The 25,263-nt window shown below is 35.5% G+C and overlaps 1 protein-coding gene across 3 annotated transcripts; it reads left to right on the top strand.

Moving 5' to 3' along the window:
• The first annotated feature begins 5,221 nt into the window (after positions 1-5,221).
• On the top strand, positions 5,222-24,619 carry DEPDC1 (DEP domain containing 1). Of its 3 annotated transcripts, none has more exons than XM_037024400.2 (12): positions 5,222-5,395; positions 7,265-7,530; positions 9,645-9,801; positions 10,227-10,345; positions 10,756-10,886; positions 12,178-12,225; positions 14,421-14,561; positions 15,857-16,705; positions 17,132-17,304; positions 18,963-19,139; positions 20,317-20,442; positions 22,486-24,619. In XM_037024400.2, the coding sequence occupies exons 1-12, from the start codon at positions 5,348-5,350 to the stop codon at positions 22,624-22,626; spliced, it is 2,376 nt and encodes a 791-aa protein (XP_036880295.2). In that variant the 5' UTR covers positions 5,222-5,347; the 3' UTR covers positions 22,627-24,619. The 3 variants fall into 3 exon arrangements, with proteins under 3 accessions (XP_036880295.2, XP_017506133.3, XP_017506114.3); XM_017650644.3 differs by having other exon boundaries at positions 20,257-20,442; XM_017650625.3 differs by lacking the exon at positions 15,857-16,705 and having other exon boundaries at positions 20,257-20,442.
• Positions 24,620-25,263: the final 644 nt, after the last annotated feature.

The following is a 25,263-nucleotide window of genomic DNA, read 5'->3' as shown; positions in this document are numbered from 1 at the left end:
CCTGCTCCAGGAAGAGATCTATCACCATAGATAACTACATAGCATGAACTAGGGATGGTAGGCTGTCTTGCCAATGGGTTTCAGCCCCAGACAAGTTCACTATGGATTCAATGTGACCAACAAAATGATAGTAGAACGTTCTTGGGGTGAAAAGGTTATACCCAACTTTATTTCCATGGTGGCAGGTCAATCACTAGAATCCCATCCACTCAGAATGAGTCTGCATGCAGCAAGCCGGTCTCTGCCTCTGGGCCCCTCTGCCTGCACAGGCCATCCTCTGGGCCTCTGTCCTCAGCGCTGCCATCACTCCAGCCTCTGCTCTGCTCTCCTGCAGCCGTGCCACCATGTTGCCCAGAGCACTGGGCTGGGCTCTCTACATAGAGTCAATAGCAACGTACTGCCCACATGTGTGTAGTGAGCTAGCCAACCAGGGCCAGGTGAGAATCCTGGCCACAGGAATTTTCATTTTATCCACACTGCACCCCTCTAGGATTCTCTCCTCTCAATCTATGTGCCCTCAATTCTCTGCAATGGACCCTGTGCGAGAAAACTGGAGCATTGTAACCAAATTCCATAACAATAACAGAGGTTATGACAATATACAAATAAAAATTACAACAAATTATAACAACTCTCAAACCTGAGGAGATCCATTGCATCCTGGCTGTATTCAAACTAGTTCTAACAAATTACAATAACCCTCAAGCCTGAGGAGACCCATTGCCACCAAGTGGTCATCCTGGCTGTATTCAAACCAGTTCTACTCAAAGGAGTTAACCAAAAGGACCATGGGTGAGCCTTACAATACCCACCTTCTCCAGCCTCTCCAGCAAAAAGTCTTGCAGACACAGACCGATCTTGTTGCTTTATATCTGCCTTCTGCTTCGTCCTCAGCAGCCGGAACCGCCACTCCAGTCCCAATCGCTGCCACAGCTCCAGTCATCCAATTTCCCTCTGCCTGTTCCTGCCTTTTCAAACCAACCCGCATCTGTGTCCTTGTGACCTTCAAATTCCTCCTTCGAGAAGCAGACTGTATTTCCTCTCGTGTTTGAGCCTGAGACAGAAGCAGAGCGTGGGGTGCTCCACAACCTGAGGAGGGGGCTGCACCTCTCCTGAAAAGACCCGTGGTTGCCGAGTCCTTCTGGCTTTCCACCAGCTCTCAACCAGGTGGGGTCTCAACCGAGGAGGGGTCGATGCCTCTGGCACCGGCAGGGCCTCTGCCCCCACCTATTCAACCTCCGCTCCTCCATTTCTGGGGCTGATGGCTCCCCTACATCCTTCACCTGCCCCAGGGCACCCAGCAGCCTGCATGCTGCTGCTTCTCATGCCACTCCTTCTCGGGCCTCTTCCTTCACCTGCCCCACGGCACCTGGCAGCCTGCATTCCCATACTGTTTCTTCTCGGGCCTCTGCTCCTTCTCATGCTGCTTCCTCTTGGGCCACAGCATTTCACAGTGATGCCATTTCAGTCAGCTTTCTCTTGGGGTGCACCCCAGTCCTCCATGCCTTCATAGAAGCACATGTCCACAGGGGATACTCGAGTGTCTCCCCGTCCATAGGTGCAGCCTGCTGAAACACTCCTTCCATGAGGGCAGCCTGTTCTTTTTCCTTGGTCATCAATGAACCCTGCCAACTGTCGACAATTGTCTTGCCAATGGGTTTCAGTCCCAGACAAGTTCACTATGGATTCAATGTGACCAAAGAAATGACAGTAGAATGTTCTTGGGGTGAAAGGGGCATACCCAACTTTATTTCCACGGTGTCAGGTCAATCACTAGAATCCCATCCCCTCAGAGCAAGTCTGCATGCAGCAAGCCAGTCTCCACCTCTGGGCCTCTGTCCTTGGCACTGCCACCACTCCAGACTCTGTTCTGCTCCCCTACATCCTCGCCAGTCTTTTGCCCAGAGCACTGGGCGGAGCTCTTTATATAGAGTCAGTAACAACACATTGCCCACACATGTGTAGTAAGCTAGCCAACCAGGGCCAGATGAAAATCCTGGCCACAGGAACCTTCATTTTATCCACATAGGCAGAGAGAAATTTAGCGGTCTGTTAAAATTCCTCTCTGTCTCATTATTTTTGTATGACCCAGCAAACATTTGTTTACCAAAAATTTACTCTTTTTCATCTTCCTATGAATTGCTTTCCTTTCTTTTGAAGTCCCAGACCTCTATCGCTTCTCCTAGGTTCAGGATGACATATATATTTATTTCACCTGTCTTTGGAATTTCATGTGATAGGAAAAAACTCTGAGATATCCTAAAATTAAGTGACATAAGTGATGTAGAGTAGGGACAGGGGCCAAACATCATGATTAACTTTCCCTCTGATGAAAAATGCTGAGATATAAACAGCATAGTAAGAATAGGAGGGGCTCCATCTTAAGGCTAAGATTCCATTTTAAAAACTATGGAGTTAGGAGGTAAGATTACTAACATATTCTTTATGTAATCAGACAATAACCTGCCCAATCTTTAGGCAGGGCAAGCAGTCCTGATATGTTCCCAGTGATTGAAAGTAACCACTATCCTGGAGAGGAACAGGATCAATAAATTCCTTGTGCTAAGTTTATCTTACAGAATCATCTGGAGGACTGACTGTGGATGAGGACATAGTGTCCTTCCCTGGAAATAGACATCATGAGACCACAAGTCAAGCTTATGTCCAACAACCCCCACCCGCGCCTTTTGCCCCATTCCTTAAAATCCTTAGAAGACAGAATCCCCAGCCTTTTAAGTGCACCTCCTCTCTGAGGTTGCCACACTCCTCTGTCCTCGAGTGTGTACTTTTGCCTTAAGTAAAAAATTCCTACTGCTCAACTTACTGCATTTTTGTCTCTGTGCTCTTCCAATAATAAGTGTCTTTGTTACTTTGCTATTTCATTCTGTTTTCTAGACTTAAGCCTCCCTCTGCTTTTCCTCGCATTCTGCTCCCTGCACAGCTGCTGCCATTCACTGGCACACTTGCTTTAATGAATTCCTTCCTTACCTGCACCTGTCAGACCTGTTTGAGATTCCTCCAGAGTCAAGAACCCTCCCCCATCCAGATTGAGGTTTCTCCTAGTGCTTCACCTGGTGCACAGGGACAGACCTCCCCAGGCACAGCTTCTTGGCAACATAAGGGCTGGAATATGGAGACAAGTAAAGCTAATCAATCAGTTGTCTCAGGCAGCAGCCAACCAAAGAATCCATGTTCCTGAATGAAGTCATTTCAACAATTATCTGGAAGGTCCCTCTTACATGTGAACAGTCCCTGACTGTCATTCAACAACCAGCCCATATGCATTCTCTGTGGTCTAACCACGAATCCCCAGCCTTTCCCCATTTTGAATTTCCATGCCTTCCTTAAATGTAGCCCATGTAAATTTAAACAACTCATTTTACTTAAGATCCCTTACAAATGTTCCCTGTTTCTTGAGTATGGCGAACATATTGCTTCTGTTAACTGGCCTCCTTCTGTCCCAGAAATCAGTCCTTTAACTGGCTAGCATTTGAAAACAGCTCAAGAAACCCTTTTATTTCAGAGATCCCTCCATCTCCAGAGTTTTGGGTTTATCTGGGTGGATTCCTCTTATGTAATTAAATTATGTAATTAAATTTGATTGTCTCCTATTAATCTGTTCCGTGTCAATTTAATTCTTAGACCAGCTAGAAGAACCTTGAAGGGTAGAAGAAAATTTTCCTCCCCAACACACCTAAAAAAAGAGTCTAAGGGGCCTTCTCAAGATATAACACCCACATCTTGTTGCATGCTATTTTAGAACTTCTCTAACATTTCTTCTATAAAGTTTAGATTTACTTTTGTTTCCCCTTAATGTGTGTCAGATGATACTTCATAATTTTAAATTTGCTTTGTGCCATTACTAATATATATTCCTTGTCAGGTTATGTCTTAGAAACTTAGGTAATATTAAGCTGTGGCTACTCATATCAAAGGCTGTATATGAGATAATTTTCAACTAAGGACGTAGGCAAAAAATGCTAAACTAATTTTGGCCTCCACATTCTCATCTCCATTTCATTCTGAAGGGAAATGCGGCAAAAGAACAGAGAAAAGAAAACCCTAAGCTAATGGTCATAAAGCCAGATAAAAAAGTTAACACTATTTTGTAATTCTACTTTTCCTTAACATTAATGCAAAATCAAATTGTTTCTGTTTACCAAGTGCTTTTTGAAAATTCCTGTCCATTGATCCTGTTCAGTAAATAGATGTGTCTCCATCTAAGTTATCTTAAGTTCAATAGCTAAGGTATGTTCTGGAGACCATCTTACTACTCCCTAGAATTTTCCCTTACTTCTCCTTTTTTGCCTAGTTCTACCCTTTGAAATTTCTGCTTAATTTCTGTATTAATTCTCTCATAGCTTCAAACCACTCAAGTAACCTCTCAGCCTGTTGTACACTGAGGGATCCTGAGTATCAAACAGGATGGAGCATTTATTAAAAGTGCGAAGTCTGACCTCTGCCAATGAGGTGCAAGACTTTGGGCAAATCCCTTCAACGCTCAGAATTTAGTTTTTGTCATTTAAAAAAATGACATTTGTTGTAGATGTCCTAAAATTCCATCTAATTTTTAAGTGTATATTCACTATTTAAATATAACCAGGATTCTTATAAAGATAATGGTAGTAGATTTTCTTGAGGGAAACGATTTGTCAGGTTTTACATAACCTTTTCCCAAACCCCTTATTGTCTGTACTTCACAGAAATCTAGTTATGCTCCATTCTACTACCATTTTTGCAATGGAGAGAACGGAATCATGGTCACTGATAAAATGTAGGAGGGTGACAGCGCTGCAACATTTATCCAGAAAGCTTGAAGAAGCAAACCAAGGGGTTGGTCAGGTGAAAGCTGTGGCCCAGGGATGCTTTGTTTTACATGCTAACCGCTGTTGGAAATCCTGCAGAGCCAGGCAGAAAAGGTATGGTATTTGAGTTTTTGTTTTTCAAATTCAAATTGCAAATTCCCTAAACCAAAAGCTGGACTTCAAACGATCCTGTCCTAGACTAAACCGCCTCACCGGTTCTGAGTGGAAACATGACTCCACCTCGCCAACGACCGCAAGAGGGAGAAGCAACTCCAGGAAAGCCCGGTGAGGCTCTCCCACAGGCGGGCCCCAGGGCAACCCAGCCGGGGCCAGCGGTGCACGCCCAGCGCCACAGCCTCGGGAGGCTCCGTCACGTGACCCGGCGGCGCGGCCAATCAGCGCAGCCCTCTGCCTAATTCAAATCGGCGGCGGGGCCGACGGTTGTGCGGAGTCACGCCGCGGCCCTGGCCGGGGTCCAGTGTCGCCCGTGTGTCGCCATGCACGGAGCGGGACGCTGACAGATCTCCGGCCCGGTAGGCGGAATGGAGAGTCGAAGTGTGCCTCCCGGGCCTTATCGGGCCACCAAGCTGGTAAGACAGCGCGGAAACGACCGGGCTGGCCCGTCAGCCGGGGTGATGGCTGCCGCCACTTTTTGAGAACCTTTGTGGCTTTACCTTGGGCAGAGGGATGGGTCCCTTTGCCGAAAAGGAGAGCAAGGGGAAATAGCGGGAATTGCGGAACGTTTGCCGGACTCCCCTCTCCCTCTTTTGAGGGTCTGAGCCTTTGCTCCGGGCTCTGTCAGCGTCAAGGACGCGCCCTGGAGAAGGCACATACTACTCTTGCCTTCTCTAGGCGACCTCTGTGCTTTAGTGTCTGCGTCCCCTGGAATGTCAGAGAATATTCCTATTTTAGCCGCTCCCCGCGCCTGATTTTCTGCTCCCATCAAGATTCTAGAAGAATTTAGAATGCTTCCCAATGCTTTGTGGAGCCAGATTGCGGGCAGCGCGAACGTGACAACTTCTTTTTGCTGGGCCTGTAGAATTTCATGCAGGATGTACCGACTGAATAGTTAGTTCTAGGTAACAGGTGCCTATTCAAAACTAAATCCAGAATACCTAAAAAAAAAAACATCAGGAACCACTGTTAGTAGTCCCTGGATTTTTACTTGTTACACAGTATCTTGTGTATTTGAATCTTCAAGAGAATACTAGTACCACTAGTTACAGGACAATAGGAGAGTCGTTTAACTTCTGTGAGCCTCAGTTTCCACATTGTTAAGTAGAGCTAATAATATGTGTCCACTTTAAGGAATTTTCCAAGAGAATACTGTATGTGAAATGTGTTGTGGTCTAGAGAATAATAAATAACTTACCTGTGGCTAAATTGCAGCTCAACGTAAGATTTTTGAATAAATAAATGTGTAAAATGGGGAGATATGAGAAGAAAAGAATAGTTATTCTGTTTTCTGCCTTTAAGTTTTGCATTGTGATGGGGGGCCACATGGGTTAGGTAAGTGAGAAATATATAACTAGTAACAGCATAGCTGGGGTTACAAATCAGATTTCTTGACATCTAATGTAGGATTTTTAATTTAAAAGTGATGTGTTTATTATGTAACACCACTACCACCTTCATGCTCCACTGTTAGAGCTGCCACAAACTATAAAGTTTGGGTGATTTGTGGACAATTTGAAAAATATGAGTGTCTTTAAAATATAAATATATCACAGTGTCATTAAATATACAGTGGACTTAAACCTTATTTAATTTACTCCATCTGTTCTATGTTCACTATTGGAATCTTCACCTAAGAGATATTATAATAAGTAAACTATTTTAACATTAAAGTTTGAACCAGTAAATTTTAAACCAGCAAAACTACTGCCTGCCACAAGTTTGCTTTACCAGCATAGTAGTTAGGAGTACAAGTTCCAGAGACAATTAAACCTAGGTTTGAATGCCTGGGTTCGTCACTTAGCTGTGTGGCCTTGGTTGATATTAAAATTAAATCTCTCTGCTTTATATTCCAATTTCTTCATATTCCATATAATAAGATAAATAATAGCACCTACTCATAGAATTGTGAGAATTAAAGTAATGAATCTAAAGCATTGTCTGACACAAATGCTACCAGCATATTGTTATTAATATTAGTTGAAGTTAAAAAAAAAACAAATGTTTTCTCTATTGAGGACTAAGGCAGATTTGTTGTAGTTCATTATTCCTAGGTTTCCTAAATAAGCCAACCAGCCAATAAAGTGCTGTTAGTCAAAAACTATTCATAGAAATATTATATGTAAAAAATCAGTATGAGATATGAAATTTTCTATAGCATAAGATAAATTATTTCTTCATGAGTTTTTGTGATGTAATCAAATGTGAATTAAAGAATTAAATGTTTCAAATCAGTAAGAGATTTCATTTTTGTTTTATTTTTTTTTTAACTGTCTGTTTTGCAGTGGAATGAACTTACTACATCTTTTCGAGCAGGAATGCCTCTAAGAAAACACAGGCAACACTTTAAAAAATACGGCAATTGTTTTACAGCAGGAGAAGCAGTGGATTGGCTTTATGACCTATTAAGAAATAATAGCAATTTTGGTCCTGAAGTTACAAGACAACAGACTATCCAACTGTTAAGAAAATTTCTTAAGAATCATGTAATTGAAGATATCAAAGGCAGGTGGGGATCAGAAAATCTTGATGACAACAGTCAGCTATTCAGGTATTAAACAGATAACCACAAAACTGAATTGCTTAACAATAAAGTTTAACTCCACTTCTATTATACTTTTACTAAAATAGCAGCATCTTCAAGAAAAATAATGTTTTCTTTAGAAAACTGTAGCTGCTCTTTGTCCAATTAAAACTGTTTAGACATTAAAGTTATTTGCACAATTCAAACTTTTGAAATGTTACATATATAGTAAATTTGGTAGGATGAATGAGATATTATCACTTCTGTAAATTTCAGAAGCTCTATGACATTTCATGGACAGATCATTATTAACCTTTAATTTCATATATTCAAGAATTACAAGACAGATTCCCACAGATTCTTGCCTTCAAGTAACAATCTTATATAATCTAAGAATACATGTGATAAGTAGTACCAAACTTTATATAATAAGTAACAGAAATACCACAGGTTAAAGAGCATACTTATTAAGCATTTATCATATACCAGAGGCCCTGCTTTATCATTTACATGTTTTCTTATTCAATCCCTACAGTAGCTAAGTAGGGTAGGTATTTGCTTCTTTTTCCAGATGAAGAAACAGACCATGCTTCAATCAATCTTGTTACCTCTGTTTAAAATATGTTCTTCCACTTTGAAACACTGCGCACATTTGTCAGACTAGCAAAACATTTCTTCTCATGTCAGCTGATTTGTGGCCTCCTCTGTCAAAGTATGGTATATAGGAAATGACTCTCATGACCTAAATTTTGTCTTATATACATGTCTGAGCGAATACCATTGTCTTCCCTGAGTTTCCTTCTTTCCCTTTCTTCTCCCCATTAAATATGATTTAATTATTGAACCGTATCTGTTGTGCTGCCTGAGTAGTTCTCTGGTCTGTCTACTTCTCTCCCCCCTAAGACTGTTCCTTTCATTAGGCCATTATTCTGTTACCTAGAATTCTGCATAATTCTTCAACTAATGTCTGCCTCTACTCTTTTACACTGATAACAAAAATATAAAGTACTTAAAGATAAAGTTTACCGATATGTATAAAACGTTACTGAAAAAATTATAAAATTGTATTGAAGGCAATAAGTGATATCCTATTGATGAATCAGAAGGTTTAGTATCAAAAATAAGTTACTTCTCTCCAAACTGACATATAAATTCAGTACATTTTCATTCAGAACCCTATAAAATTTTTCATAGAATTTGACAATCAGATTCTGAAGTTCACTTAGTAAAGTAAAGCTTCAAGGACAATTTTGAAGTACAGAAGAGATTTGTCCTACCTGATATTCTGGGCTCGAATTAAAACAAGTACTGAGAAAACAAAATATACATATATGGGATCTTGATATATTTTATACATGGATTAAATACTTACATACAAAAATAAAAGTCATGAGAGAATATAAGACAGTATTTTTAGAACAGTGGAATAAGAAAATGTCTGAGGTCACTAGACACTGCATAAATTTAAGGTATGATAAAAGTATGAAACACCAAACCATATATTGTTTGTATATTTATTAAAAGCATAAAAATGTGAACAAAAAGAAAATGCAGTACACATAAAATATTTCCCTTAGGAAGAGAGAAAGAAGCAAATAATTTCTTTCATTGGAAATGAAGTTACGAAGTCTTAGTAAAATGCTAGTAATTGCATTGCTGATGGTTATATACATGGAATTTTTGTTCTCTATTTTTTATATCTTTGAAATGTTTTATATTAAAATGAAGGGAGGAAAAAGCATTCTAATCAAAAGGAGCAACAGAAACCACATTCTGGAAATCAGAACAAGTGCAGTTTAACAAAGGGAAGAATATATCTACAAATAGAAAACTAGTCAGAGAAATTTAGAAAATGTGACGTTCTAGATCCATTTTGTATGTAAGCATACCCTCCCAACAGAATTGATCCTAATAATAACCCTGAATTATCCAGAAATAAAGTTAAAATATGCACAGTATGCTAAAGAAGCAGGAAACTATTAAAATATTTTTAAAGGTTATAATGGGAAAATCAATCTATGTAGAATCTTCATCCCTTGGTATTGTGAATAAATATGGTTCTTTGCATAATTTTTTAAGGTAAATAGTCACTAAAAGTTTGTTTATGAGCTCACATTAATTGCATATTATTGTTAAACCAGATTTCCTGCAAATTCTCCACTTAAAACTTTTCCACGAAGGCATCCAGAATTAAGGAAACACAGCATGGAGAACTTTTCCAAAGATAACGATAGTGTTTTTAAATTACGAAATTTATCTCGTAGAACTCCTAAGAAGCTTGGATTACATTTGTCTCAGGTAAAACATCCTTTTTACTGATCACTGGTTTAAATACAATTACCATATGCTTAATAATAGAATCATTAAAAGTAAGTGATTCTTTAATATTTAAAGTCAGTACTGTAATTTCTTAACCTGCACTATATCCTAAAACTATAAATTTGTTTACCCATAAAAACAGTTTAAAAAATGGTAAGGAGACATACTTGAAATAGTATTTGTATAATTTAAGCATGTTTTCTTTCAAATTGACTTGAGGGTGGTACAGACAACTACAAAACTAAAAGCTCCATTACCAAATGTTACATTGTTTCTCCAGGTGGCACTTACCTTATAACTCTAAGATGAACTGAAACTAATAGAATTATTAAATGTTAGGAGTAGTGTCAGTTCCATATTTCCTTAATTTGAGGATAACATATTAAACCAAATTTTTTTTTCAGGAAAATACAGAGAAAATGAACTGTGAAATAATCAATGAAGATCAAGAAAACTCTGTTGGTAATAGAGAAATAAGCAAGGAAGATGTTGAAGAAGTTTGGAGATATATTATTCTAATCTAGTAAGCTAAAACTAAGTTCCAGAGGTGTTGAGAATGTTATTTTGACATTTCATAAGCAAAAGAAAAAGAGCCAATTAGTGCTCAAAGCCTAGAATTTAGACTGTATATGTTTATCTTAATAAATGCTCTTGCTGTAGTTCTAGTATAGTACAAGTAGAATGTTTTAAGTATGATTTACTTTTTCTTTGCGTCAAAGATACACCTATGGTTTGGGGTCTATTTTGGAATCTTTTGAAGGTTATTAAGACAAATATGTTAGAAAGTGGATAGCAAATAGAAGCCTTAGAATTTCGTTTAAGAGAAAAAGACAAATATTCTGATGGCTTTGTTTGCCAGTCATACTCTCATATTTGTATTCTATTCCACTTATTTTATGAAAAAAAAAAATTTGTATTATTTCTTCTATTTAGCCTGCAAACCATTTTAGGTGTGTCATCCCTAGAAGAAGTCATAAATCCAAAACAAGTAATTCCTCAGTATATAATGTACAACATGACAAGTACAAGTAAACATGGAATAGTTATATTACAAGACAAATCAGGTTGGTATCAATAAAAAAATGTTGTAATCTTGTTAAACTTGCTTAATAAAGGTTGCAGTTATAGCAGGATATGCAAGACACCAAACTGTGGAAAGTAGAGTACCTTAGTTGAGAGTTGACAGACTATTGTCTTAAATAATTGCTTTAGTAATCTCAGTGGAATAATTTTGAAATGAGTATTATTCATACTATTATTCTAGCTTCTACAGTGGATTCATGCAAGATTTCTTAAAAAATGGTAGGGTTAAATATCCAAAAGATATGCAAATATCAAAACTGTTGATTAACCACATTTTATTGATGGCTTAGGCAATTACACCTAAGATTTAGTGAGAAGAGCAAAATGGTCCGTTCCTTCTTGGAACTTACATGAGCAGTTACATATAAATTTACAAAGGTCAAGATATGTACACAAAGTTGAAGTAAAACACAAAATAAACCCAAACTCACAAGACCAGTATTGTAAAAATGACCACTGGCTTTGTATTTTTTATATCTCTTTATATAATTTATTGATTTCAGATATAAGATTGGAAAATCGAGAAAATCATTCAAGCCAGATGCATTAGGAAACTTAGATTACAAGAAATGTATCAAATCTACTGAAAATGTTGGCTCATTTTTTTTATATAGTCATTTGCTGTCTATAAAATTAACTGGCGTGCATTACAGTTTCTTTCTATGGGCAAAAACTTTGAGATTCTAATTGTAGGAACAAAAAGTAAATGCAAAAACTTAAGAGTTGTGTTGTATATGCATATGGCTTTGGACCAGTCCCATCTTTCATTACCTAAAATAACATACTTACTAGTATATGCTGTCATCCCACGCTCCTATTATTTATATCCATAAACTTTTCAAGTAAAGTGTATGAGTGGTTTTGTGTTTCTGTCAAAAACCTGTTAGATCTTCTGCAGCATATTTCACTTGTGGTAATTGAAAGATTTTAAGCAGGCTTCACTGTGAATACACCTGAATATTCAAATATAGCTCATTTCAATAGTTGGTTGCACTCCAATCAACAGTTAAAGTCAGAACAGAAATGAAGTTAAAGAAAAGATGATGATAGTAGATACATATGAATGTTCATTTATTTCCAAACCTCCCTTCTCCCAAAATAATCCTTGATTTGAGGGTAACTTTTATGTATCATGGAAAGAGTCATACACAAGAGTCTATAGCTTTTTAAACTTATTTTAAAATATTTCCTTGATCCTAAGTATGAAGTTTTAAATATACTGGCATAAAAATTGTGTGTCTTACTAAGGAATGTAAATTTTTTTGTGTGTAGATGACCTTCCTCATTGGGTACTATCTGCCATGAAGTGCCTAGCAAATTGTAAGTTAAACTATATAAGTTTTAGATATATGTATATCTTATATTGATAGTATTTAACAAAAACAAAGGAAATTTTAAAATAATCTATGAAAGTGCTGATAAAATTAAAGTATGTCATTTTTCTTGATGTTTAAATGATAGTCTAGTAGAACTGATTACATTTCCTTGCATGTGTAGTGTCTTATAGAGCCCCTAACTTTTCCTATGTATGTGGTAATTTTATAACTCAAGCCTATCATTTATGGTTCAGTTCTTATAAAGTTATAGGTGAGGTATAGTCTATATCAGTTGCCTCAGTGAAGCACAGAGAGTTCAAATAGCAACTTATAAGTGAAGCAGCTTGTAAATAGAAATCTTCAATCAGAAATGAAGTGTCATAAAACCCACTTAGGTCCCTTTACCATTGTACATGGCTTCAGTGTCCAGGTGCTTCATTACATGCTTCATAAGCTATATTGCTGCTACTTCTATGTTTGTGGAAAGAATGATCTGTCACTAATCAGAAAGCCTGTTTTTCAGCATTATATTCATTAAGCTTTTTCCATAGTGATCAGTGAAAACTGATTTTATAATTTAAGACCCTGGTTCAAGTACAAAACCCTAATTGCTTTCAAAATCAATTTTTAAAATGCATAGGTGTGCTTCTAACTCATCAAAAATTATATTATGTTTGAATAATTTTGCTACAAAAGCCTTTAAGTTCTTATAAAATTAGTATTTTATTAATGTTCAGGATAAGTATATATTCCTTTGTTGTCCACTGGGTGTCAATATGACAAAATAATAAGTAGCAATAAAGTAAATAATGTAAGTCACAGGAAGATCTATCAAATTGAGGTAAAAATCTTGAGCATAAGCTTAAGATTTTTGAGTTTCTCTTTCCACCTTCCCCTACCTAACTGCCCTTCTCTCTCATACTCTAGCTCGTGGTTAAGCGACTCAAGATAAAGCATACTGCCAGAGAGTTCTCTGATGTCCCATCTTTGGGGATTTTTTTCTTCCAGTACATATTAGATACAAATGATAACAAAGATGTAACTTACATGATTCCAGTTTTAGCAACACTATATCTAGCCCAAGACAGTATTAAATTAACACTTTCACTTAACTTTCTATTTAAACCCCCACAGTAATCCTATAGGAGTCAGTGATCAGCATTCTATGGCCAATTTTTTTCTAGAAGACACTAAGTCTTAAAATGGCTCTTGCTAACACATAAGAAGCTATATATTCAAACCTAGATTCTCTAACTATAAACGTAGTCTTTTTAATACCAAAAAAGTATTTTCTTAGAACACTTTATAATGATTGTCAAATCTCTTGTTCTTATAACAAGAATATTCTTATATCCTCCTCAGAAAAGTGTCTGTTTATTTTGCTCTACATAAAACCCATTGTTAGCCTTTACACTACTAAATGTGTGTGTGTGGTTTGTTCTCTAATCCTTTTAGAGTGTGTACTCACTTGTACGGCCATATAAAAGTCTGGAGACAGCAAAATAAGAGAGATGATTCTGATTATGTAGTCCATAGACCACAAGTGAAGTGTGGAACCTGAAGGTCCTGGATCTTGCTCTCACTTTTTACTGCTCTTAACTTCTAATTCTAGCTTTGCCACCAGTGGCTCTTTGATTTTGAGCAAGTTACTCTGAGTTTCAATTTTCTCTTTTATAACGTAAGATCAGATCTTATTTCGGAGGAAAACACTAATGACTAGGCATTATTATTTCAATAATGTTACGCTAATGAACAGCAATGTAAAGATATTGAGACTGATTAAAGGTATGCTTCATGTCAGATGAAATTTATTCATGAAAATACAAATTTACAACACAACTGGGCAGAATTATTTGTATTGTCCGAATATTATTTGCTTTATAAAATGAACTATAATAAATCCCATTAAAATAAACCTTCCTGATGTTTTTAAAATATAGCTCAAATTTTGCTTAAATACAGTTTTTCAGGTATGTAAACATTAAAATAAAACAAAATGCTAGTAGTTGCTTGCATCATTTCTAGTGAAAAGATGAGAAGGAATGAGATGTGCATAACCCTGTAAGTTTTTGAACTGTAACAGAATTTGCTGTTAAACAAAGCTCCTTCATTAAATCCAGGTTTTATCTTTTTTATAAATATATTTAAAATAAAGTATATTTTGCCTTTTTTTTTCTTTTTTTTCTTTCTACTTCTTAGGGCCAAGAAGTAATGATATGAATAATCCAGCTTATGCTGGATTTGAACGAGATGTATTCAGAACAATTGCAGATTATTTTCTAGATCTTCCTGAACCCCTACTTACCTTTGAATATTATGAATTATTTGTGAACATTTTGGGTATGTGTGTTACTTATCATTTAAATTTATTTTATTAAAATTTTTGAGTTTCCCATAATTTGAAAGACCTAAAGACATAAGTAAATGTGAAGATGGCAGGCTATAAATCATTTCAAATTTGGAAGTATTCTGTTTGCTGTTGTGTTGTGTTCCAACAATTCCAATACACCATTCTAACACCAATTCTCCACACCAGGTGAATGACCTACAATTCAATTCATATCTGACACTAAACTACCCAGAGTTAGCCTAGACCCCACAAGTTTAGGACGCAGTCCTTCAATTCTGATACTAACTACCCAGAATTAGTGCAGCCTATACAGATTAAGGGCTCAGTTCCACAAGACTGCCTTCACTTCTGACACAAGCTACAAATGAGGTCCTCAGACTTACTAGTACTTCTTTCTGCCTAGCTAAAAATCAATCTGGGGATTCCCATGACCCTGCTCAGGTTTAATAATTCACTACAGCAATTCATAGAACTCTGAAAAGTGCTTTACTTAGTGAATGCCAGTTTATTATAAAGGGTAAAAGTCAGAAACAGCTAAATGGAAGAGATACATATGACACAGTATGAGGGTAAGGGTTGTGCAGAGCTGCTACTCTTTCTCCAGGAATGCACCCTTCCCAAGCAGGTCTGTGTGTTCACCAACCTGGTAAGCTCCCTTCACCTTGTTCTTTCAGAGTTTTAATTGATGTTTCATTTATAGGTATGATTAATTAAATCACTGGGCATTCATAATTGGGCTTAATATCCAATCCCTGCTCCCCTTCAGGGCTGAAAAGTTCCAACCTTCTAAGCAAAGATAGAGCTAAATCCCCTCATTAGCATAAATCCAGATGTACTCAAATAGGCTTACTGTGAATAACAAATACTCTTATCACTCCAGAAATCTCAAGGATTTTAAGGAGTTGTATGCCAGGTACCAGAAACACACCAAATACATGTTTTATTATACTACAGTTGTCTTAAAATTCAGAACTTTCTCATACTTGTAGACTAAAAGCAGATCTTTTTTAATGTATTTGACTCAATCCATTTAATTAGATTGTTAATATAAATTTAAAGATTTTTTTGTATCACTTGGAAAACCTCTAGTCAGTCTTGCACTTTGTAACTGAATGTTGCATGTGTCCTATTTAAGTGGCTTCTGAAATAAGCAACTGCTTTTTGTACTGTACTAACAATGTATACTATAGTGATGCTTTATTTTTTTAACTTTACTATTGTTTTTATTTCATTTGTGTCCACTGTCATACAGTTGCATCTTAATTTTTGTTTCATTTCCTGGTAGTTTTTTGTGGCTACATCACAGTTTCAGATAGACCCAGTGGGATACATAAAATCCAAGATGATCCACAGTCTTCAAAAATGCTTCGCTTAAGCAATTTGAATTCCTTCAAATCAACTGAGTGTCTTCTTCTCAGTCTGCTTCATAAAGACAAAAACAAAGAAGAATCAGATCCTACTGAGAAACTACAGATAAATGATCGAGGATTTCAAGAAAAATGTGCTAAAAAAATGCAGCTGGTTAATTTAAAAAACAGAAGAGCTAGTGCTAATGACATAATAGGAGGAAGCTGTCATGATTTAATAGGCTTAAGTAGTGTGCATGTTCTATCCTCTAACATCAAACCAAGGTGTTATTCTTTAGAAGGAATTGTAGATTTACCAGGGAGTTCAAGTAAAGAGGTCTCCAGTGTCTTACATCAATCTGTTCTGAACATAGAAGGACAAAATAATACACAATTTTTAGCGTCTAAGACCAAACAAGAATCCCTAATGAATCTTCATTTGCAAGAAAATAATCAAAAGCCACTCTGTGTTGCTTTTAAGAGAACCTCTACTTTGACTGTTCAAGACCAAGAGGAGTTATATAATGGGAAATGCAAGTCAAAACAGCTTTGTAGATCTCAGAGTTTACTTTTAAGAAATAGTGCAAAAAGGAATAGTTATATCAATTTGCCAGTGGCTGAAATTATCATGAAACCAAATCTTGGACAAGTCAGCACAAATGTACAAACAGCTATGGAAGGTGAATTCGGAGAGTCTAGTACCACAGTCAATAAAAGATTCTGCAAAAGTACAATAGAACTTTCAGGAAATTCTTTACCTCCAGCTTCTTTGTTGACTGGCACACAAAGTAAGGTTGATGCTTTCAATGCATGTAATACTAACTTTTATTGTTTACTAACATTGTTTTGCTTACCTGTCTTTTCCTCTCTGAAATTGCTATATTTTTTCCTCCAAAAGGAAAGTTTCTTATCGTAAAAGACTTGTCATGGCAAAATCAAGATTCTGTTTATCTAAAGCATTTGCTTACTTTCTTTTCCTTCAATTTCATTTATTCTGAGTCATTTAATTTGTAATAAGTGAAGGATTTTAATATTCAGATAAATTATGGAGAATATAATGAGAATCTTACAGAGCTTTTGCGGAGTGGAAATTTCTAGGAATAGTTAAAAGAAATACTAAAATATTTTGCTTTCTTTATATAACTGTATATGCTGACAGTATGAAAGCAACTATGTCATTAATGATTTTTGTGGGGGGTAACTTTGCCTTCCAGGTTTGCTGCAACCTCATTTAGAGAGGGTTGCCATCGATGCACTACAGTTATGTTGTTTGTTACTTCCCCCACCAAATCGTAGAAAGCTTCAACTTTTGATGCGCATGATTTCTCAAATGAGTCAAAATGTTGATATGCCCCAGCTGCATGATGCAATGGGCACAAGATCACTGGTAAGTTGATTTCTTAAGGAAAAAATAAGCCCTGGTTCATAAACCAAATAAAGAAAACCATGCCATCTAAAATTACTACTGGAGTGATGTTGTAGTCTTATAATCCTAGACTCTTGTAGTAGAAAGACTCTTAAAAGTCTTTCCTAGGAGCAAAAAGTTGGTGCATTAATCCTTTGTGCCCAGTCTGTTATACTTTGTCATTATATTTTTTATCTTATTTGAAGCCCTTGCCTCTTTACTCATCCTGTATAAGTTCACAGTGATTGACCCAGATAGTCAGTCCACATTATTGCCTTGTACCAATTCTGTTTGGTGAGAAAGAGGAGATGTAGACACTGTTGAAAGCTTAAGGGCACTATAACTCTAAAGTAGAGAATTAATGGGGAACCCTTGTACAGTAAGTCAATGCTTAAAGACTGTAGTAGAGGGAAAATTGTATTTGATGAATTATGTGAATTAGGATAGCATGTCATTGGGATCAAGAAATTGGAAGAAACTACTGTGAAGCAGTCTCAGGTTTCATATGAAGATGAGGGTAGAGGCTGCCACTTTCCCAGACTGTAGCTTCAATTTATAAGAGGTTCTTATAGTAAGGGATCTGGAGCTAAGTTCTATTCTGCCACTCCTTAAGGACAGTTCTTTAATAATGACAGACCTAGAATTATTCTTGAGTAATTGTGGCACCATTAAAAAGCATAGGGAAGTTTGCACATGAAGGTATTTTGAGAGATATAAGTGGAAAGGAGATAATTTCGGTTTTATACTTTTTAAATTTGAGGTTATAGGACATCTGAGTAAAATTTTTCCAACAGAATATTGGAAACATGAGCCTGGTGAAGGAAGGTCAGGGCAGAAGGCAGATTTTTTGGAACAGTGGTAGTTGAAGCTATGAGAGTAAATTAGCTCTTAAAATCTGAGAAAGAAGAATGAAAAGCTTAGGCATGAGCCTAATAGGAAAACCTACCTGACATGTAGGAATAAAATCAAAAGTATTTCAATTCAATAAATATGTTCATCCTCTGTTATGTGTAAAATACTTAGAACTGCAATATTCTAATTATTTTAGAATGAGATTTGCATATGTATGTAGGTATCTTATCCTTAGTGGGTTGTATGGATATGAATGGAAATAAATGACTTTTAAAACATAAAATTTATTCCAGGATTTGAAGACACCTTACAATGGTATTGAAAAAAAATATGTATTAATTGCCTTTATAGACAGATGGAATAAACATTAAAAAATATTTTATAGTTGCAAAAAATAAATGATGCCAACCTTGTAACCACTAATGTTTGTTATATATTCTCCCAGTTTATGTTTTTGTGGGATTAATTTAATATAAGTCATTGTTCTGTAACATTCTTTAAACAACACTTATATGGTATTTATGGAACCTATGGTTTTTACTGATAAAATTAAAGAAAAAGGTAAGCCTTGTATAACCCTTTGAAACTATATTAAGGAAGTACTTATTTAAGAATAATAGATATTCTTACCCTTCTAATATAATAAATTATTGTCCTCATTTTTAAGCTGAAATCTGCTTATCACTTTATCTCAGTTTTTTTGGCATAATGCTACCCAGAGGTTATGGATATTCTAATTTATATAAAACCTTAGGTTTTTAAATTCACATGTTTTAATATGCTTCTAGATGATATGTACTTTTTCTCGGTGTGTGCTATGCTGTGCGGAGGAAGTGGATCTTGATGAGCTTCTTGCTTCAAGATTAGTTTCTTTCTTAATGGATCATCATCAGGAAATTCTCCAAGTACCTTCTTACTTGCAGACTGCAGTGGAGAAGCATCTTGATTACTTAAAAAAGGGCCATGTATGTATTTCTAAGTCTTAAAATTCTTTGCATTAGACATTTGCAAGTGGCAAATTCATTTCAAACTAGCCTAATCAAAAAGCGGGAATTTATCAGCCTATATAAATAACCTCTAAAAGTCAGGAATTTAGACAAAACGTGGAGACTTAAATAGCAATTGGACTGTTTACATCCTTTCTTCTTTTATTTCCGTTTTGGTCCTGTATTTGACAAGTGGCTTTTTCATACGATGGGAAATAATGCTTTTGAGTCACAAGTCCTTTATAATCCAAAAGGAAAAAGAGCCATCTCTCCTCCTTCAAATTCGAAGGTTCTTGTTATAGACTCTGATTGGCCTTGTCTGGGTTCAGTGCACATCCTTTGGGTGGTTGAGGGTGAGTGGTTGGAGAAAGGGCCATACTCTGATTGGCTGTACATACATTAGAGGAGAATCTGTTCTTCAAAAAGGTGAAGATAGTGGGGAGAGAATGAGAAGGAAGTGTCACAGAAGGAGAAAAAGAATACTGAGCATCCAAAAACCACAGATGTCTATTATAGTCAATCTTAGGCTGCACAGCACATATATTCATGTTTCTTCTCATACATGCCACTCTAATATTGTCCTGACTACTCATAACTATCCCCTTCTTATTTCTTCTCTTGCCAACAGTTGTTACAGGCTTTGCCCAGACACCTATACCTAAAAAACAGTAAATGACTGTTTTAACTATTACTGTGTCATGACATTAATAGTTTAAGATGAATTAAAATATCACTGTGATTGTGTTTTGTAGTTAAAAGAATAAAATCCATGCTTAGTGGTAGTAATAGTGATAGCTACCTTTAATTAACACTTACTGTGTGCTAAGCACTTTGTATACATGATCTCCGGAAACCCCCATCTTACAACTGAGGAAACAGACCAAGAGAAGTTAAATAACTTGCTGAAGATTACACAGGTGGCAAGTTGTAGAACTAGGGTTTCGATTCTGTGGATTTACCACTACTCCACTGGCTAAAACAGTTTTCTTAAAGTGTTTAATGTTTGGTGGAAAAATAAAAGGTGCTAAATCCCATCAAAGAACACTTTACAAAAACAGGAACATAGACTTGGATTGTATCATTTTGTTCACTATAGATTAAAAATCCTGGAGATGGACTGATTGTTTCTCTGCCCACATATTCATACTGTAAGCAGATCAGTGCTCGGGAATTTGATGAACAAAAAGTTTCTACCTCTCAGGCTGCAATTGGAGAACTTCTAGAGAATATTATTAAAAACAAGAGTTTGCCTCTAAAGGAAAAACGGAAAAAACTAAAACAGGTAAGAAAATGAGCAAGTTTTTGATCATGTAAATACTTTGGCATAGGCTGCTGCTGATTGTTACTTAATATTTAGAATCTAATTTCTCACTTTAATATTTTGGATTTTAAATATTGTATATATAGCCTATTTATAACTAGCTGCCTGATTTTGCTCTTTATCCTGAAATTTAAAACAATAATTGGTACTCTATTTCTGATGTTTTGCATTATTATACCTTGGATTAACCTAGAAAAAACAATTGTGGATTATAATACATAACTTTTAGTGACTCGTCATTTACCATTTAGACTTTTTACTTCTACATCAAAATCCAGTAGCGACATGATTTTGGCAAGTCCAATCCCAGGTCTGAGACACTCAAAGAAATATGAAATATAGGCATACCTTGGAGAAATTGTGGGATCAGTTTCAAACCACTGCAATAAAATGAAAATTACACTAAAGCAAATAAAATACATTTTTTGGTTTCCCAGTGCTTATAAAAGGTGTATTTGCCCAGCCAAGGGAAACAAAGCAAAAGTAAATGAGTGGTACTCCATCAAATTAAAAAACTTCTTCACAGCAAAGGACACCAACAAAATGAAAAGGCACCCTACTGAATGGGAGAAGATACCTGTAAATGATATATAAGGGCTATTATCCAAAATATATGAAAAACTGATAAAACTCACCACCAAAAAACCAAATAATCCAATTACAAAATGGGCAGAGGACCTGAATAGACAATTTTCTCAAGAAGACATACCAATGGCCAACAGGCACATGAAAAGATGCTCCACATCACTAGTCATCAGAGAAATGCAAATCAAAACCACAATGAGATATCTCCTCACATCAGTCAGAATGGCTAATGTACAAAAAAACAAAACAAGAAAAAATAAATAATAAGTGTTCATAATAAGTGTTCACAAGGATGTGGAGAAAAGGGAACCCTCATACACATATCTGGAAATGTAAATTGGTGCAGCCACTATGGAAAGTAGTAGGAAGGTCTTTTTAAAAATTAAAAATAGAAATACCATACAACCCACTAATGTCACTTCTTGAAATTTACCTGACGTAACCAAAATCACTAATTCAAAAGGATATATGCACTCCTATGTTTATAGCAGCACTATTTACTATAACCACAGTGTGGAAGCAACGTAAATGTCCACTGATAGGTGAATGGATAAAGAAGAGGTGGTACATATATACAGTGGAATATTACTGAGCTATAAAAAAGAATGAAATCTTGCCATTTGTGACATGAATGGACCTAGATGTTATTATGCTAAGTGAAATAACTCAGAGAAAGACAAATACCATGATTTCACTTACATGTGGAATCTAAAAAACAAACAAAACAAGCAGATTCATAAACACAGCAAACTGGTGGTTGCCACAGGGGAGAGGGGTAGGGGAATGAGTGAAATAGATGAAGGGGATAAAGAGATAAAAACTTAAGGAAAAAAAGTTTATGTTTATATTGTAGTTTATTAAGTACCTAAATAACATTATATCTAAATAAATAATGTATATACCTTAATTTAAAAATACTTGGTGCTAAAAAATGCTAACCATCATCTGAGCTTTCGGCAAATCATAAACACCACAGATCACTGTAACAAGTATAATAATAATGAAAAAATCTTGAAATATTGTAAAAATTACCAAAATAATGACACAGACACAAAATAAACAAATGTTGGAAAAAATGACACTGATAGCACACTAAAGCAGAGTACAGTAATATCAGCTATGCTTGTATGCTAGATCCCTATGACCTTCCAATGGGAAGGAAAAATCTGGAATTCAAGGGGAGATTTAACATCAGAAGAGAATCCTAGAATCTTGATGCTAACTGGGATCTAAGAAATCTTACAGTATACCGTTCATATATTAGAAAGCAGAGGGAGAGTCAAGGATGAACTGAAAGGATACTTCATTTCTGTAGCACATCTTTGAGAAAGGCACTGAAGTCTTAACAGAATGTTGAACACTCTCTTCAGCTAGACTAATAACATTCAATACCCTCTAATTCCTCACCTTGTTTTTAAGTTTCAGAAAGAATATCCCTTGATATATCAGAAAAGATTTCCAAACACGGAAAGTGAAGCAACACTTTTTGGTGACAAACCTACAATCAAGCAACCAATGCTATCTTTAAGAAAACCAAAGTTCCGCAGTCTAAGATACTAACTGGATGAAAAGTTATGTAATATTTATGGAACTTTGGTAAATGAAGCCATATCTAAGAATATAGCTACTAAAAAGGAAGTCTATTTATTAACAAGTTTTTTTTAAATAAAACACATTATGTAAGGAGATGCCAAAATAATTTTTTAATAAATGTGAGACAGCTAAGAAACAAGTAGATCTCAACTGAGAGCAAATGACAATAGGTGATACCAGATATTTTAACCAAAAACAATCTTTTGTTTCTTATGCAATATCTTGTAAAGCTATCATGGTGTATGATAAAATTTTATCTACTTGAATTTTGAAGATGGAGATGTTCATCAAGATTAAGCTCTAATTCTGTTTACAAAAGAAAACAACTTATCTGTGCATGTGCTTTATAAATATCAGATAAAGAACTAGTTGTTTGGGGTTGCTTTTGTTTCTGAGTGTAAGAATGTGAAGAGTATTTGAAAACTCAATGAATTCTCTACTGCTAAATATTGCACTCTTTTGTATATTCTTTTTTTACCTTTTGATCTATTTATATATGTATGTGTTTTTAATATATGTATATATAAGACTTTGGTTTACCTTAAACATTTATCTCAACTGTTTCAGTCATTCATTTTGTCCATAAATATCTTCTGCATTCTTATGTTCATGAATCTACTAGAAAATAGAGATATAAAAGAAGTATACTGCAATCATGTATTCATTCAAAAGATATCTATTTAATAACTATGTGCCTTTCATTATCATTGATATGAGGAGACAATGATGAATAAAACAAAATCTCTTCCCTTAAAGTATTTATTTTCCTAATAAGTGAGATGACAACTATCAAATAGTTTAACACAACTTCTGAAATCAAGTCATCGGGATTCTTTGGCTGAAGACTAACCTCTCATTATGGAATAGTTCTCTAAGCTAGTGTTTTCAAATTGTTGCATATTAGGATCACCTAGAAAGTTTTAAACCAATATATGCTTGGCCTCTACCTTACACCATTAAATCTGAATTTTAAGGAATAGTATATAGGCATCGGTATTTTTAAAATTCTTTGTGATTCTAATATTCAACTAACTTTGAAAATTAGTATACTAAATACTTGTAAACATATAAGTAAAGGTCAAGCTGGTGGCACACTGGCTTTATTATTTTGTTGAAAGAAAATGCCAATATAAATGACTCTCATCTTAATACAAGGTTATCCAAATTTCTTTTTGATTGACTTGAAACAAACTTGAAGCAGCTTTTCTTCCATATTTTATTCCAAGATTGTTTAATATGCATTCCTTAAGTGTAGATACTTACTATTCAATGACTTCTGATTTCTCAGTGTAATGTCATACTATAAAAGGACAATGCTCCATTTGAAATTATTATTTTTTACTAAAAATTTGGGCAGAAAATTGTAACTTTATCTTTTTCCCAGAAACCTTACCTATAAAATTATTGGACCAAATTAGATTTCTTTACAAGGTGTTTGTATGCTAAAATTTTTTCCTGTTTAAAACTGTAATAATGTGAATTGTGTTGCATATTAAGTTAAAAGTTACTGTGAGTTTTGTAACAATATGTATTTAAGATTAAATATACATTCTAAAGATGTAGTAAACTTTTATCTGAATTAGTGTATGTGGAATTGAGATTACAAAATACATGGTGTATTACTTTAATAATGTGAATTCTGAAGTCAAGTTTGAATCCTATTGTATAACATTTGACAAATTACTTAACATCTCTAAGTCCCAGGATATTTATCTGTAAGATAGAAATTGTGATAGTACCTCTCTTTTAGGATTGTCGTGAAAATAAATAGAATAATGCATGTGAATTGTTTAACACAGTGTTAGCATAGAATAAGCACTCTATAAATATTAGTGATTATTAGTAGAATCACCTAGAAACATGGAAGAAATCTTAGAAAAAAAAATTAGTCCTCTCAATTGCTTTGGGCAGACATGAACCAAAACAAAATTATGAGGAACAGAAGAGTTTTATTAGCCTATGCTTTAGTTATGAGACAAAGGTTCTGATTGTACTTGCTTGTTGAAGTTTTTGATCTAATATAAATAGAAATTTGATGAGAGTGGGAACTGTGAATTACCTTCAAAGCAACAACCTTGAGTATGTGAAAGCATGTATGATGCAGTACACAAATAGAGGGCTTAGCCTTCCTCTGGAGCATGACAGATTCCATTCTTTTAGGGAAAAAAGGCAGAGTATTTAAGTTCAAATACGGATGAGTTGATTGGTTGATTTGATGTTGATTGCTTATAGAAATTCTCTTTAATTGCTTTTGCTTTCTCAGGAAATAAAGTCAACCACTGAGAGTAGTAATGTGGAGTAGGAAGGATGTTGCACATTTGAAGAGAAAGAGTGAAATCGTGTAGCAAACTTGTGGGAATGCACAGATTACAACAGATCATATGATGTCTAGTTATTTTATAAATTGTAGTTCTGGACCCTGAAGTTATTGCCACCAACCAACCCCAACTTCTGCTAACAGTTGTCATATAATGATCCACTCTCCCCATATATTTTTGTTCAGACAGTTACATAGCATTTAGTAGTGGAAAGTACATGGAATTTCCTACTGACTACCTTTCTGTGTGTGGGAAACTCAAACTATGTGTTAACATGAATAATAAC

The sequence above is a fragment of the Manis javanica genome, chromosome 4 (assembly GCF_040802235.1).
Source record: "Manis javanica isolate MJ-LG chromosome 4, MJ_LKY, whole genome shotgun sequence".
Lineage (NCBI taxonomy): Eukaryota > Metazoa > Chordata > Mammalia > Pholidota > Manidae > Manis > Manis javanica.
Note: the sequence above shows the minus strand (reverse complement) of the source record. Positions and strands in the feature narration are given on the sequence as shown.